The 16,717-nt window shown below is 51.5% G+C and overlaps 1 protein-coding gene across 1 annotated transcript in view; it reads left to right on the top strand.

Moving 5' to 3' along the window:
• Positions 1-16,187, top strand: part of CCDC30 (coiled-coil domain containing 30) — a 35,569-nt gene extending 19,382 nt beyond the window's left edge. Inside the window, exons 9-23 of the mRNA XM_031506647.2 lie at positions 660-758; positions 1,370-1,510; positions 2,876-3,013; positions 3,836-3,993; positions 5,279-5,519; positions 6,906-7,079; positions 7,680-7,889; positions 8,424-8,581; positions 9,360-9,507; positions 9,946-10,067; positions 11,495-11,636; positions 13,027-13,163; positions 13,438-13,549; positions 14,933-15,000; positions 15,577-16,187. Of these exons, the coding sequence (XP_031362507.2) occupies positions 660-758; positions 1,370-1,510; positions 2,876-3,013; positions 3,836-3,993; positions 5,279-5,519; positions 6,906-7,079; positions 7,680-7,889; positions 8,424-8,581; positions 9,360-9,507; positions 9,946-10,067; positions 11,495-11,636; positions 13,027-13,163; positions 13,438-13,549; positions 14,933-15,000; positions 15,577-15,799 (2,271 nt within the window). The 3' untranslated portion in view covers positions 15,800-16,187. The remainder of the gene's footprint in view (positions 1-659; positions 759-1,369; positions 1,511-2,875; positions 3,014-3,835; positions 3,994-5,278; positions 5,520-6,905; positions 7,080-7,679; positions 7,890-8,423; positions 8,582-9,359; positions 9,508-9,945; positions 10,068-11,494; positions 11,637-13,026; positions 13,164-13,437; positions 13,550-14,932; positions 15,001-15,576) is intronic.
• Positions 16,188-16,717: the final 530 nt, after the last annotated feature.

Below are 16,717 nucleotides of genomic sequence, written 5' to 3'. Positions count from 1 at the left end.
TGCTCCTCTGGGATGATCCTTATCTGGACTGCTCAGAGCTCCTTGGAGGCCTTTATAACTTCAGGACCAATAACTTTCCCCCCAGGAGCAGATGCCCCTGGGGGTATCCAAATGCAGAGTGAGACCTTGTCCCAACTCCCACCTGCAAGGAGGTGCCAGGAGGAGGAAAAATCAGTGGTTACAGAGATCAGTGCTTTGCTGTCCCAAATCCCAAGTCCTTGGAGCCTTTCAGGAGCTACTGAAAACTTCCTATGAGCAGTGAAGGGACCAGGATGAGCATCAACTTGGGATAAGATCAGCACTCAGAGCACAGGGACAAGGATTACCCAGCACCTAAACTGGGGTGTCTTGGTGTCCTCCATGTCAGGGGAGCACCACAGTGTGTGAAAGCTTTGCGTTTTCACCATGTGCCTGGGTTGTTCCACTCCTTTTGTGGAGCAGAATTCCATCTTTTTCTGGCTTGAGTCCAGATGGTTCCTTCCTCCTTGGAAGCAGCAGGATGAGGGATGAGCTGGAGCTGGCCATGCACATCCCCTCCTGTTCCATGTTCCAACATGGGCCTTATCCCATAGCAGCAGCACAAGGAGCACTCTAGGGGTAGTTGTGCATTTAATTGTGAGTCCTGGCTTGGTTTTAACTTGGAATTTGTCCATGTTCAGATCACCAGTTTGGAAACAGAGCTGTTTGAGGTGCAGAAGAACAGAAGTGAGATGAGTGGGAACGAGCAGGTGACATCTGGAGCTCAGGAGATGCAGGAGGTGAGAGCTTTTCCTTGGGAAATGAACTGCTCTGTTTAGAAATGTTTTAAATGAGCACCCGAAGTGGCTCTTTCCTGGGCATGCTCTTTGTCACTCTCTCCTGAGGATCTGTAGCTCCTCAGCTCATGCAGATGGATGGAAAGCAGCCAACGTGATCTCCATGAAAACTCTACACTTAGGAAGTTGTCTTGCCTTCAGCTCTGCCAGCTGAGGAGTTTGTTGTTTCCCTGTGAGTGTGAAGTTTTTACCTGTGTGGAGGTGCTCAATTCTTGTTTAGGGTTTAGTGAAACCAGGGGATGTGTAGGTACATTTAAAGCTGATATTCATCAGGTTCTGGGTTAACTTTCCTGTCCATTTGTTCCTTGCCAGCCCAATTGGATCTGCCTAGTGTGTCAGGCAGACAGAGATGGGAGAGGAGCTTCCCAAGGTGTTTTGAATCAGTGGAGGTTCTGTGAGCCCCAGATAAGAGATGTAGGAATTCCACTGGAAACATTTGAGAACCATTTTTCTCCTCTCCTTATTTCCTAGAAGACACATATCCTGCAATCTGCTTCTCTCTGAGTAGAAAAAAACCACGTTGTGGAAGTGACTCTGAGCATTTCTTGTTCCAGATGTTGGAAAGCTGTCAGGAAACGATAGACAAGTTGGGAAGTCAGCTGGGAGAGAGGAGAGAACGGAGAAAGCAGCTGGCATCTGAGCTGGAGTTGCTAAGGGAAGATCTGAAGGCTGAGAAGGTGGCTCTGGGCAGCCAGGTATGTCCAGGCCTGTGGTGGGACCCTGCAGGAGCCAGCTGCCTTTGGATGCTCCATGGAAACATCCCCAGGTGCTCCCCACACTCATTGCCTGGCACCTCTTGATGCCACTTCCAAACCTTTGCTGGAGGGTTTTCAATCCAGCTGCTCTCGTGGCATCATCTCTGACTCCAGAATTTACTTTCCTTTCAGTGAATCTAATACCAAATCAGTAATTCCAGCTTTGCAGCCAAACCATGATTCTCTGGAGGGCAGAGTGGGAGTTTTCAGAGTCAGGCATTAATTTCAGGAATTGAACACCCCAGAGCAAAGTGGACATCCTGCTGGGATCCAGCACTTCTGGGATTTCCCCAAGGACCTTGGCACACTTGGCTTGAACCAATTGAGGTGCTAAATCAACTCCTGGGGGTTTCCCTGCTGGGAATGTTGCTGGATCTCTTGTTTTCCAGCTGGGCCACAGGAGAGACAGGCAGTGGTGCCACAAAATTGTCCAAGGGCTGCCAGGACAAGTGTTGAAAATTAGGGTAAAAATGTAGGAGGTTGACAGATCTGTGTCTTGGACAAAGGGACCTGGCAATGGGAGAATGGCAGTGGAGGGGGCACAGCCATGACAAATCCATTTTTTATCACTCTGAGAGCCTTAGATCAGTTTGTGAGTCCTGTCACCTCCTTGAATCCAAGTGAAAATCCATGGAAGTCCTGAGCTGTTGGCAGAACTCAGCAGACTCAGGCACTGCTGGAGGAACAGTGGCATCTAGAGGCCAGGGCTTAGTCCTGATGCAACAAATCCACACTGAAATTCGGGATCAAAGCTTGGGATCAGCACAGCCTGGCTGGGAGGAAGAGGCTGGGTCAGTCTATCAGTACACACATGGAAAGGAATTGTGTGATGTGGGGAATGGTGGGCAGAATGGGGAGAGTCCTTGTTGAATTCTTGCCTACTTGTGATCCTGGGATCTTTGAATCCAAATCATCCATCCCTAAAAGTCTGGCTGCAATTCAGGCACCCGCTGGCCAGTGGTCTCCCTGAAGGAGGGAGTGTTTTCATCAAAGGCATCAGGAGGAATGGAATCCAGAGCCCTGTGTTAGACTGAAACAGCCTTTAGCATAGAGACCTTTGCATCTATTTGGTGAATTCCTGGCTTCCCACATGGGCTCATTCCTTTTGGATGGAGCAGCTGTTCTGCAATGAATCATTTCCCAACGGTGCTGGAAACAAGATTTGCATGAAATCATTGGGTTCTGTCACTTGGAAAATCTCTCTTTGTTTTTAAGAGATTTTTGGACAATTAAGAGGGTAAATCTTTTCCTGAGCTTGTCCTTCAGGGTATTTTTTATCCACTGACTCTGTTGTTGCCTCTCCAGGGTTTGCCTGATTCCCACTCCGAGCTCACAAGCCACATAAACACCTTCCCAAGTCTCCAGAGAACATCAGCCAGCAGGGATCTTGTGGCTGTACCCCATGAGAAGCTACACAGAGACAGTGCTTTGCTAGCTCCAGAGGTGAGACACGGAAAGAATTCCCAGTTCTTGTGGTACCTGATGCAGGCAGGAGCTGCTGGGGTGTGTTGCTCAAATATGAGCAAATTTGTCCTGGTCTAGATAAGATGCCTTGGAATTGAAATACCAGGAGATAGTTGGGATTGAAAGCTCAGGAAGAGCCGTTGATTAAAAAGCTTTAGCAGTCAAAGTTGGTGTTTAGTGAGGATAAGGTGTTTGTGTTTGAAGGATTTGGGTCCATCACAGGTGAGCAGCAGATCTGACACTGGGCAGACTCCAGTTGGGATTCAGCTGTGAGTTCTCCTGTCCTGATGCATTCCTCCTTCCTTGCCCCTTTTGCTTTCTTGCCATCTCCTCCTCAAGTCTCATGTCCAGGGTGTGCTGTTACCTGGTGTTACAGGGTTAGGTGACATTGGGAGTGGAGGATCCATCCCTGGGGAGGTGTTTGGAGTAGAGTTGGAGCACCTCTGTGAGAGCCACCTCAACCTACACTTTGTGCCCCTCCTGGTTTGCCAAGAGCTGCTGCTTTTGTGAAGAGCTTTGGCATCTGCTGTAAATCCCTGGGAGCTGCAGCTGTGCCACAGTAGGATGAAATCAAATAAAGAACCATGGCTTGGTGGTAGTTTAGACACTTTCCATGCAGTTTAGTTACTTTCCATGCAAGAAAAAGGACTCACATGTGTCTTTGACAGGGAAGAACTGCAATGATTTAACCACAGAATCACAAGCCATGCCTTGCTGGAGTCCCCAGATTGCCCTGTATGGCCCCAAAGATTTCAATCAGAGCAAAGGAAATCCAAGTCATGGTGTTTTCTGACCTTACAGGCCTCTGAAGCCCTGCAAGACAGAGAACAGAGTCCCAAAGTGGAGCAGAAACAGGAAGATCCCTGTGCAGATGCAAAGACCTATGAGGAACAGATGGCTAAAGTAGTGTTTTTGGAAGAACAGATCAAAAACCTGAGGGAAGAACAAGAACTGCTCTGGTAAACCTTAACAAAGCCTGTGGTATTTTCTGCTCCTTGTCTTTGCTGAGTTAAGTTTTGACCCTTTTCCAGCTCCCCATGGGGCTGCTTCTGGCAAAAATGGGCCTGGCACCTTCATGTTGTCCTTGGGTCAGCATCTCTGTTTTTGGTGACTTTCCTTAGTCAGGATCAGCCAGGATTAAAGATTTTTTTCTGCAGCTTTTCCAGATTCTGAGCAGCCTAAATGGGAGCTGTCCTTAGGGAGGAGGATTCTTCCCTTGAAGTTGAACTAAGGGGGTCTCAAAAATCTCCTGTTGTGGGTTTTGGCTCCTCAGGGCTCACTGCTGGCAGCAGCTGGCAGTCCTAGTCCCACTGGAGATATGGGTAGCCCTTGGAATTTGGGTTTATTTGGAGGGGAGGTGTCAGCAGGTGCTGGTCTGACTCCCCCTTTGAGTAGAGCAGGAGAAATTTGGAGCTGGAGCGTCTGGGCTCAGGTGCTCATCTGTTCTTAGTAAATAAAAGTTTGGATTAAATCCAGTGTGGTTGTAGTGACCTGTGTTACTGGCACTGGGATGAAGTACAGCCAGGAGAAGGCAGCAGGGAGCTGCTGGGGAATCCTGGAATCACTCAGGCTGGGAAAGCCCTCCAAGATCATCGAGTCCAACTGTTTCCCAGCACTGCCGTGTTCACTCTTAACACATGGCCCCCAGTGCCCCGTCCACAGGTGCTTTGAGCACTTCCAGGGATGGTGATTCCAGCCTGGACATCCTGTGCCAGTGCCTGGACATCCAGGACATAGAATCACAGAATTCCAGACTCTTCTGGGGAGGAAGGGATCTTCAAGCTCATCCCATTCCACCCCCTGCCATGGCTTCCACTATCCCAGGTTGCTCCAAGCCTCATTCAACCTGGCCTTGGACACTTCCAGAGGTGGGGCAGACACAGCTTTGGTCTTGGATGGAGAAAATGGAGATGGAATTTGGGTGAAGATGTCAGGCACCTGAGTCCCTATTCCAGTGTTTCCCCATGACTTGGAGTCCAGAGCAGCTCCTGTGCCTTTGTGAGGATTCCTTAGTCAGCCTGTAACCTGTCAGCTGAGCCTTTGGACACACGTGGTTTTGTGGGAAGTGTCCCAGGGACACTGACCCTTGCCCAGAACTGCTGCACCCACGACTGAATCCCCTTTGGAGCCTCCCGAAGCGCTGGAGTGTTTCACTGGGCTATCATCTCCCAAGTTTTTCCCCTTTCGGGGTGTTTTCCCTGGATTTGTGTAGTTGTCTCTCTCCTTTACTGTTTCTCCTTCAAGCTCTGAATTACTAGAGAGCAACAAGAAGAAGGAGGAGCTGGAAAAGCAGCTCAAAGAGAGCAGTGAAGAGAAACGGATGCTGCTTGAAGAAATTGCCCAGCTCAGATGTGACATCCGGAGTGCCTGGGAGCAGGGCCCCACTGGAGACACCAGGAGGATGACCCCAGGCTTGGAGCAGAGGGAGAACAGGTTTCTCCCATGGCAGAGCTCAGCAGGCAGTTTAGAAGGAGGCCTTAAACAGGTATGGGCAGCTTTGCCATCTGCACCCTGCTTTTTGTCATTAATTGAGTGGCAAAATGTAATTAAAGTGGGCTGGAAGCCAGCCCTGTGGTGTGAGCGATGGGTGGAAATTAGGGATGTGTTAATTTCCTTGTGTTGTGCTTTTGGATGTGGTGGGGATTTGGATAAACTGAACTGATTACACATGGCAGAAATAAGTCGTTTAAATGGAATTTGTTCACCTTTCTCTGCAAGAGAAAGGGAGGTGCAGGTGTCCCTGCCAAACAGGGAGGAAATGATGGAAGAATGTGGGATGGGGAGACTGAGGAGGAGCTCAGCTTCTGTGCAAAGATTTGGGAGAGAAAAGAGGCAGGGTGGTCTGTATGGGCAGAGTGGGAATGAGAAGTGGAGGATCAGAGTCCAGCTGTATCCAAGAAGCAGCAAATCATCTGAGTGGAGCAGAGCAGGACACAAGGAGTGCAGTGGATGTGGGAAGGGATCCTGATAGAAGGAGGTGGGGAAAGCTCCACAAAACCAATGGAGCCAATGGGCCTCCAGGACAACTGACTGCCAGACCCCACAGTGCTGGATCAAGACTTTTTCCAGCTTGGGAAATTTACCTGGGGATTACCTGAGAAGGCAGATTTGGTCTCCAGTGAATTCCCTCTGCTTCCAAGAGCAGAAGGTGAAGATGCAAAGTGGGAATGCAGATCAAGAGATGGTTGAAAGTGATGCTGGAAAGAAAGGCTTTGGTACAGCCCAGGCTTTGGTGTGTGTGCTGGGGAGGTGAGTGAGCTAAGGAGATCAGTTACCCCCCAAGAGCCATCTCAGACCATCAGTGACACCTCCCAGTGTCCAGGATTTGTCCAATTGTGTTCCTGTCCCACTGCCAGGACTCACCTTTCTCCTGTTCCTGATCCCCCTGGGAGCTGGGCTGGCTGTGTCACTCCTGCTTGGATGCCTGAGTGAGACTCTGGTACAAGAATCCAGAGTGGCCTAGTGGTTTTGCTTTGATTGCACAGATTTGTTTCAACAAGGGATTTGTTCCCTCATCCAGGTTATCACCTCTTCCCCCTCAGCCTCAGGAGCTGTATTGGCTTCTCTGAGGTGATGGAAAGAATGATGGAATCATTGAGCTTGGAAAAGGCCTCTGAGATCATCAAGTGCAACTGTTAACCCAGCAATGCATGTTCACCACAAACCACGTCCCCAGGTGCCACATCCACAAGGCTCTTCAAGCCCTGCAGGAGCAGAGAAGGGAGCAGGACACAGTGCAGGGACACAGCGATGCCAGGCTTTACACACTTTCCTGCCCACATGCCCTTAAATCTTCCTGGCTTCTGCCTTCCTTAATCCCCTTTATCCTGCCTTGAAGTTGATTTCTGTGCCACTTGTGCTGCTGCTGCAGGGTCTGTCTGAGGAGAGGTTCCAGCAGCAGGAGGAGAAGCTGCAGCAGCTGCGCCAAGACCTGCGGCGGGTGCAGAACTTGTGCAGCTCCGCTGAGAGGGAGCTCAGGTACGAGAGGGAGAAGAACGCCGACCTCCAGAGGCAAAATCTGCTGCTCCAGCAGGAATGCACCAAGGTAAGGACAGAGCCAGGCTCCCCAGCTCTGCCTCAGCTCCATGGGGATTATGGCCACGAGGGCTGAATTCCATCTGCCTCCAGGCTGGGAGAGCTGGGGGTTCCACCCAGAGAGGAGAAGGCTCCAGGGAGAGCTCAGAGCCCCTTGCAAGGCCTGAAGGGGCTCCAGGAGAGCTGGAGAGGGACTTTGGATAAGGACCTGGAGTGCCAGGAGAAGGGGAATTGGCTTCCCACTGCCAGAAGGCAGCGTTCCACAGGCTATTGGGAGGAAATCTTCCCTGTGAGGGTGGTGAGGACCTGGCACAGCTGTGACTGCCTCATCCTCAGAAATATTCCTGGCCAGGCTGGACAGGGCTTGGAACAACGTGGGATAGTGGGAGGTGTCCCTGCCCATAAAGGGGGTTGGAACCAGGTGATCCTTAAGGCCCCTTCCTACCAAAAATGCTCTGGGATTCTGTGACAAATTTCCCTGCACCCAAATAAAACATGCTTTACTTCCTCTGTGATTCCTCTTTCTGGAGCCCCGTTCCCCTTCCCTAGCCAAGCCATTCCAGCTGATTTATGCTGAAGTATAAATCTGATTTCTTCTCTGGGATCTTAGGTCAAAACTGAGCTGAAGCAGGCCCGGGCCAAACTCTTGGACACCACAGAAACATGTTCCTCCCTCTCAGCACAGTGGGACAGGAGCCAGCAGAAGGTCAAGGAGCTGGAGCTGGAGCTCTCCAAGTGCTCCCAGGCTGATAAGCTCCGGAGCAGCCTCCAGGAGAGGCTGGCCCAGGAGAAATCCAGAGCAGGAGAAGCACAAAAGAAGGTGAGTGTAAGCTGGGGTATGTTTGACACTTCTGTGCAGCTCTAGTGCAGAGAGCAAGCAGGTTCCCCACATTCCTTTTTGTGATCCCTTGGCTTAATACTGTAGGAAAAAAGCCTGTAATGAGCAGGAGCAGAATCAAGGTAATAGAAGCCATGTCTGGTAACTCAATATCTCTGAAATACTGACAGTGGGGCTGACAGGCACAGGGAACCCCCATCTTGTTCTTGCTGAGAGGATTTCCTACTGTTCACTGGCTGGAAAATTCCAAAACCTTGTGTTTTCCATGGCACTGCTTCTGCCGTGCTCCTGCAGAAATCACTGGATTCTCTTTTGATTGGGTTGAACAGAGATTGTTGGGAATTCATGACATAGTGTTTGGTCCAAAATCTGGTAGCCAGTCCAAAGCTTTTGCTTTTAATGGACTTAGAGTCAAAGCAAGGAAATCTTTCCTTCCCATGCCTCAGACACTGGGGAATCAGAGGGATCTGATTCAGACACTGGCCTGTACATTCAGAAAGTTTAATGTGTCCCAAGGTTTCAAAACTCCAGCAAAAGCTGAAGGATTCCCAGCACCAGCTGCTGCTGGCAGAGGCTCGTGTTTCTGATAAGAAGCTTCTGGAGGAGGAGCTGAAGGAAGCTCGGGAAAATGAAGCTCGAGTGCAGCAGCAGCTTCACGAGGAGCAGCTGAAAAGGTCTCTGTGCTGTGCCAACAGCTCCTGTCTGCCCTGGGGGGTTCAGGGACACCCAAACCACTGCCTTCACCTCTTGTCTTCCATTTGGACCTGTCTGATCCATGGAGTTCTCCAGGGATTCCCCCTTCCTGAGATTTAAAAGGTTATTGGAGGCTTCATCTGCCTTGGAAGGGCCGTGGCTTCTCCTGTCAGTGCAGTGATACCAACAGCCCCCTTCCTGTGCAGCTGGAATGATCCCAGTGTGTCATCCCCATTCCCTGTGCAGCTGGAATGATCCCAGTGTATCATCCCCCTTCCCTGTGCAGCTGGAATGATCCCAGTGTGTCATCCCCCTTCCCTGTGCAGCTGGGAATGATCCCAGTGTGTCATCCCCCTTCCCTGTGCAGCTGGGAATGATCCCAGTGTGTCATCCCCATTCCCTGTGCAGCTGGAATGATCCCAGTGTATCATCCCCATTCCCTGTGCAGCTGGGAGTGATCCCAGTGTGTCATCCCCCTTCCCTGTGCAGCTGGAATGATCCCAGTGTATCATCCCCATTCCCTGCGCAGCTGGAATGATCCCAGTGTGTCATCCCCATTCCCTGTGCAGCTGGAATGATCCCAGTGTATCCTCCCCCTTCCTGTGTCACTGGGACACACACAGCTGGGATGTGCTGATTCCTGTGTCCCCTCCATGTCAGCCAGAGAGGAGCAAGGGGCTGTTTTGGGTGGCAGACAGACACCCTGGGAGCAGCAGGCACATCCCCTCTAGCTCTCACTGTCACCCCATGATGTTCCAGGAGGCTCCTGGAGCAGCAGCTGGAGGAGCTGAGGCAGCAGCTCCGGCATTCCCGGGATTCAGAGGCGTCGCTGGCCAAGATGCACGTGGAGCTCCAGGCCAAGACCCTGCATGTCCTGGAGGATGAGAAGAAGCTGGATGCCGGTGAGGTGAGTTCCTCATCATACAAGAGGCAGCAGGGCTGTCAGGAGCTGGAATCTGCTGGAATTGGGAGCATCTGATCTGAGGTGCAGATCTCACTGATTTCAACAGGAGCTGGAGGAAAAAGCAGCATCCGGTTTGGTTTCCTGGGATGCAGCTCTGAGGGCACAGGAAGGCTTGGTGGTTTCTTCCTTCCATTTATCTTGCAGAACTTGGAGTTTTTGCATGGAAATTTTAGCAGAGTCCATTGTTTTGGAGGGCTCATTTACCTCTATCTGCAATAAAATCCCACTGCTTGTTAGGGGGAGGAGGGAGTGCTCTGGGGGGCTGGCTGGATATTGGCTGGAGTGGGAACCACTGGGATTGATGAGAGAGAAGCTTTGGAGACCAGGCAGATGGGAGGCAGAGGGGCCCCACACACACAAGTTAAAACCAGCCTTTTCCAGCATGTGCAGTGCCAGAAGGAGAATCAGAAGCTCTCAGAGCAGCTGGCACTGCTGAAGGAGGAGAACAAAGCCCTGTATGAGGAAGGTGTCCGGCTCTTGAACCAGAAGGATCTCTATGTCAGGTAATGCCCATAACCTGCCTGGGCCTGCTGCTGGATTTGGCTCTGGTGTGGACTTCCCTGTCCAATATTCAGGCTTTTAGCACTAAATCCACTAGGCTGTGTGCACTGAGCTCACCCCCCATGTCTGCTGTCAGGGAATTCCAGACAGGTTTGAGTGGGAAGGGACCTTAAAGCCCATCCTGTTCCACCCCCTGCCAGGGGCAGGGACGTTTTCCACTGTCCCAGGCTGCTCCAAGCCCATCCAACCTGGTCTTGGACACTTCCAGAGATCCAGGGGCAGCCACAGCTGCTCTGGGCACCTGTGCCAGGGCCTGCCCACCTCACAGGAAAGGATTTTCTTCCAGTGTCCCATCTGATCCTGCCCTCTGGCAGTGGGAAGCCATTTCTCTTTGTCCTGGCACTCCAGGTCCTTGTCCAAAGTCCCTCTCCAGCTCTCCTGGAAGGGGCTCTGAGCTCTCCCTGGAGCCTTCTCCTTTCCAGGTGGACACTCCCAGCTCTCCCAGCCTTCCTGCTCTCCTTGGTGGCTGAAGGCAGCACAGGAGGATGGTCTGGGTGTTGGTTTGGGTCTGGTGTGACTCTCCCTGGAGCTGCTCCTTTCTCCCCAGAGCCCTTTTGGTTAATTTGAAGCAGAGTAGCTTTTTTTTATCATGAATTATGAGCAAACTTGGGCAAATATCTCTTATATGGTAGAAAGTTCTCTTCTTTTTTTGGTATTATTTTCACTTCTATCTCAACTGGATAAAAATAAAGAAGAACTTTGCCTAAATTGACAAGAGGGGAAGAGCAAAAATCAGAAGTGTCAGGAAGGGAAAATATTTGTCCCCAGTGTCCTACCTCAAAGAAACTCCCACTGAAGTGGCTCTTGCTCCTTTTGACCTGTCCATTGCTGTTTAGAATTCTTAATTTTCCAACCAATTTGTGGATGTGGCACTTGGGGACATGATTAGTGGCTGGCCTTGGCTGTGCTGGAGGAATGTGGGACTCAGTGGTCTTAGAGGGTTTTCCTAAATTTTCTTCCCATTCAGAAAGGTCATTCCCTTAATCATCCACAAAACCAACTTATCTTTGCCTTGGAACTTCCAGTTTTGGTGCCCTTATAATCCTGTTTATTTTAAAGAGCTGGGAGGGATGAGCACAAGGATTTGTAAAGCTGGCAGTCACTTTTGGAAGTGCTTTGGGTCCTTTTCCTTTATCAATTTCCATTTGGTTGACATTAAATTTTCCAACAAAAACACCCCCAAACTGATCAGTGAAAGCATCCAGACAGTCCGTGTGCTCATTCTGGGCAGGAAGGAGAAGCTGGGGGATGGCTGAGGCTCCGAGTTTGGGCTTTGAGGAGCCTGAATAAACCTGGGATATTCTTGCCTGGATGGTGGCTCCGAGCAAAAATGCCTTTCCCAGCCTGGTGGCTGTCCCTGTTTTCCCAGGAAATACAACGAGATGCAGCTCAGGCACAAGGACAGGATTCGCAGGGCCAAGGAAACCTTCATCCACGAGGTGAAACAGAGGGACAGCAGGATCAAACAGCTGGAAAATGAGCTCAGCGAGTCGAAACTCCAAGTGGAAAAGGTGAGAGGACACATCCAGGGCTTCTCCTGCAAGGGGAGGCTGCAGGGGCATCGCTGCTTCCAAAAGTATTCCCTGGTGGCCAAGGGGGCCAGTGGCATGCTGGCCTGTGTCAGGAGTGTGGCCAGAGGAGCAGGGAGCTCATCCTCCCCCTCTAATTGGCACCTGGGGTGCTGTCCCAGTCCTGGCCCCTCACTTTGGGAAGGACATGGAGATGTTTGAGCACATCCAGAGGAGGCAACGAGGCTGGAGAGGGGCTGGGAACACAAACCCTGTGAGGAACCACTGAGGGAGCTGGGGGTGCTCAGCCTGGAGAAAAGGAGACTCAGGGTGACCTCATCACTCTCTACACTCCCTGAAAGGTGGCTGTGGCCAGCTGGGGTTGGGCTCTTTCTCCAGGCAGCACTGACAGAACCACAGGACACAGCTTTAAGCTGCAGCAAGGGAAATATCGGTTGGATATTAGGAAATGTTTTTTACAGAAAGAGTGATGAAATTCTGGAATGTTCTCCCCAGGGAGGTGGTGGAGTCACCATCCCTGGATGTGTTTAAAACAAGACTGGATGTGGCACTGGGGGCCAGGGTTTAGTTGAGGTGTTTGGGCTGGGTTGGACTCGATGATTTTAAGGTCTCTTCCAACCTGGTGATTCTGTGATTCTGTGAAAGTGATCATGGATTCAGGGAATGATGTGAGTTGGAAGGGACATTAATGCTCATCTCATACCAACCCTGCCATGAGCAGGGACACCTTCCACTGTCCCAGGCTGCTCCAAGCCCTGTCCAGCCTGGCCTTGGGCACTGTCAGTGATGGGACAGCCAAAGCTTCTCTGGGCAGCCTGTGCCAGGGCCTGCCCACCCTCCCAGGGAACAATTCCTTCCCAATATCCCAAGTGCCCCTGGGAAGCCTTTCCCCTTTTCCTGGCACTCCAGGCCCTTGTCCAAAGTCCCTCCTTGCAGGAAGGGACCAGGGGCACCAACCTGCAGTAACAAAAAGCCAAAAGGAAATTCCTGGCTCGGGATTGCCCTTGTGGGAAGCCACATCCTCAAATCCCAGTCTGACACTGGCTGGGCTCCGTGTTCCTTTGCCTCAGCAATTCCTGCTGGGAAGTGACCCCAGAGCCTCTTTTTGGGGTATTTTACACCAAACAGGCATTGCAGAGTCAATGAGGTTGGAGAAGACCTTTAAGGTGAGGATCTTCATCAAGTGCAACCATCAATAAACCGTGTCCCCAAGTGCCACATCCACGTTCTTGAGCACTTGCAGGGGTGGTGGCTCCAAGCTTTTGGGAGCTGGCACCTGTGATGGTGGTCCCTTGGGAAAGCCCTGAGGTTTGAGAGGACAGAAAAGTCAAGAGTAACTGGTGGCTGTTCTTTCCTTCTCCACCACCCTCAGGGGAAGATGCTGATTGCCCAGATCACTGCTGAGAATGAGAAATTACTTCAGGAGAGGCGACGGCTCCTCCAAAAAATATCAGACCAGGAGGAGTCCACTTGGAGCCTCCGGTCTGGGATTCCCTCCCTGCAGAGCAGGTAGGCCCCTGCTGCTGTCCATCCCCTTTTTCCTGGTTTTGTGCCTCTTTCTCTTAAGAATTCCAGAGGAAAGTCTAGCCTGTTCCCCAGCCATTGGTGCAGAGCTTTCACAGCTCTAATTAGAGATGTAATTACCCCGTTTTCCCATCCAAGACCTCGCCATTGAGCTGGAGGCTGTGGAGAAGCAACAGCTCTTAGGTTGGAAAAGGAAATGCCTGATTGAAAATGGAACGTGGCTGGAAGGAAAATAACTTGTGCTTTGTGCCATGGCCAGAGGGAAGATCCTGGAGGAGGAGAATGCCCGGCTGCAGGACAAGCTCCAGCTCTCCAGCCATGGGGCCTCCTCCCAGCGCCTTGCCAGGAGCAGCCCCACTCCCAGCACAGAGGTGAGAGCCCAGGAGGGCTGGGATCAGCAGGAATCACAGGAGCTGATGCCTGAGGGGCTGAGGAAAAGCTGGATCCATCCCTTGAGATGGAAAGGGCTCCCATATAGAGCAGGTGGAGACAGATATGGTGAGGAGAGGCTTTGTGAGGAGTGTTCCATGCACTCAGCCCCTGCTCATCCCTGAGCTGCTGGTCATGGGATCCTCTTCCACAGGGACAGGAATCTCACTTGGCACATTTAGAGCTGTTTCAAGGCCTCAGTTGCAAAGTTGGCTGTCAGAATCTGAGGTATTGATGATTCCCAGATTGTAAAAGTCTCTGTCTGTCAGCCCCGCTGCCAAAGCAGAAGCCATCATTGGTCTGTGCTGGTTTCCAGGTTGTTTATTCTGTTTATCTCTCACATGTTCTGCTGCCCTGCCCAGCTCTGTCCTGCAGGGCAGCGTGTGGGGCTCTGCCCTCAGTGGGATGTGACAAACATTAAATACCAGAAACTCCCTGGGCTGGATTCACAATAACGTGCCAATATCTGTCACCTACGTTGGACAGTGTGTCCCCAGCCTGAACCAACAGAAAAATGCCAACACCACAGTGAGACATGGAGGGCATGAAGAAGGAGAAAAAGGACAAGGCACACCCAATTTCCTCCATCTTGTCCCCTTTGGACCCCTAATCTAGAATCCTAAAATTTTACTTTTGCACCCATGCCACACTTAGTTATTACTGATATCAAACACTCAGAGCTTGTAATTCATGCTGTAAGATTGAAAACTCTTTTCCTTGGACAGAGATCACAGCCAGTGTCTCTGGGGGCTCTGTCCAGGGGGGTTCCTGACCCCTGCCAGGGTCCCAGGGCAGCCAGAGGGAAGCCCTGGATTCCCACAATTGGCTCTAGGAAAGGAGAACCAGCCCTAGGAGTGAGATTGAGAATGTTCCTCCTGCCAGGAGGAATGTTCCCTCCTCAGGCCAAGCTGAGTGATAATTCCTCAGCTAGGTGAAAGTTGGCTGTGTTAATGAAGAACTTTGGCAGGAGAAATGGAGAAAATCCAGGAAATCAAAGAGTTTTCAAATCAACCGGGTGGATTTTGGAGTTTATTGGGACTTTTAATGTGGAGAGATTTTTAATTTCCAGCTAGGCTGGAAATGAGCTGTTGAGGGGGAAAGGGCTGTTTGGGGCTCACCTGGCCTTGGTGGACCTTGGTTTGGAATTTTGAGTATAAATTTACACCCAAGGGACAACCAAATCCCCGATTAGCACCTCTGTGGGGCTGCAGTTGGTGGAGAGGACTCTCAGTGAAGCTGGGGGAGAGCTTGGAAGATCAGGAATTGTTGGAATTCAGCATCTGACCTGTACCTCCTCCTGTCAAAGTCTCTGTTCCTCCTTCCAGGACTCGAAGGTTGTTCCTGGCTCTGAACGCCCACCACAGAGTAAGGTGTTGCCACCTCCTCGTGCCAGGTACCGTGGGGGGCAGGGGCAGCCAGGGAGGAGCCACTTGAGCATTTTGGCTGCTCCACCCTGTGCTTTCACCTCCCAGAGGCCTTTTTTGTTAGTTTTTGGTCAAATTTTAGGGAAAATAGTATTAAAATGGCATTAAAATGGTTTTGAAACCTGTCAGCTGATGGGATGGAGAAGTCCAATTTTCAGAGTATTTTGGGGAACACTCTGGGATTTCGGAATCTTGGTGCTCAGGGGCTTTGGAGGAGTCATTATACAAGAGGTGGTGAGACTTGGGGTCCTGGTATGGCCAGAGCTGTGTCCCACATCACTCTGGGATGTGTTCCTCCATTCCAATCCCTGCCAGACCAGATGAGGGGAAGGCAGAGGGACCCTTCAGCTGTGGGGGTTTGGTCACTGTTGGGGTGAAGGATGGTCCAAGGAGGTTCTGGGCTGGCTGAGGGTGTCCCTTCCTTGCCTGGAGGAGGTGCCTTGGTCAAAGAGAAGACCGTCAACATCATTCTGTGCTGCTCAGAGATGTTGGGTAAGGCTTACTCAGACTCCACAGAATGACAGAAAATGGAAATTCATTTCCAGCTTCCCACCTCGAGACCTCACAGAGCCCCTCGGCGCCCTGAAGGCCCCGCAGACCACAAAGCCTGAGGGAGAGGCTGAGAGCCAGGATTCCTCCTTCTGCCTGTCCCCCTGGCAGCCTTCAGAGATTGGGTACCTGAACGTGGCCTCCCCCGGGGAGAGCACGGCCCCTGCAGCCTCACCCCTGCAGGAGGAGAGCCGCAGCCTGGGCTCGGACAGCTTCTGACCTGCAGTGCTGCAGCCTGGGCTGCAGCTTTGGCTGCAACAGCTTCTGACCTGGGGCAGTGCTGCAGCCTTCCCTGAGCCTCAGGGCTTGGGCTCCTGGGGCCAGGGACGACAGAGAAAGAGGAGACAGGATGACAGAGAAAGAGAATTGCCAAATGGACTGACCCCCTGATTTCTGGGATATGTTCCAACTAAATGATTCTTCACCTTTTTTTTGGTTTTTTTTGGTTTTTTTTACCTGTCCACCTGTAAATGTGTGTGTGATCCCAGGTCCACTGGAGGCTGGAATTTGTAGATAAACCCATTACAGGGTGGAGGCTGTCTTCCCTCAACCTGTCCAGTCCAAATCTAGAAATTTTATAAATAAAACTTAGAGATGTTCCCTTTTACCCTGTGCCCACAGTCCATGCCCACACTGTCATTGCCCTTTTTCCACACTCTCAGCATTCCCTTTGTGCAGAGGTGAGCAGGGTCTCTGAGCTCTGGGGAGAGGGTGGGAATGTGGAGGGAAGGAAGATGGGAGGAAAGAGAAGCTCTGGGGGCAGGATGTGATGGGCAAAGGGGTCAGAAATGAGATTGAGGGAGATGGAAGGGCAGAGGGAAATGGAATAGGGGCAGAAGAGAGGAGGGACATGAGCATCCAGGAAAGGAAAGGAGATACATTTGGAATGGATGGTCTCACGCTTGGGTGGGAGTGAGAGATCAGGCCGTGCAAAACAGGGAGTGGAGGGAGCCTGAGGATGCCAGGAGGGAGGCAGCAGGATCAGAGCTGCAGGTCAGGGGGGAACAGAGCATGGCTGTGCCTCTCCATGGGCCTCTCTGTGCTTCCTGGCCTCTCCCTGTGTGTTTTTGGGAGCTCTGGACCCTTCAGTGTGCCCCCCCTGCACCCTGGCTGTCCCTTAGGGAGTATCCCAAGCCC

Source organism: Lonchura striata, chromosome 24 (genome assembly GCF_046129695.1).
Source record: "Lonchura striata isolate bLonStr1 chromosome 24, bLonStr1.mat, whole genome shotgun sequence".
In the NCBI taxonomy this organism is placed as follows: domain Eukaryota; kingdom Metazoa; phylum Chordata; class Aves; order Passeriformes; family Estrildidae; genus Lonchura; species Lonchura striata.
This window is presented reverse-complemented; position numbering and strand designations above follow the sequence as displayed.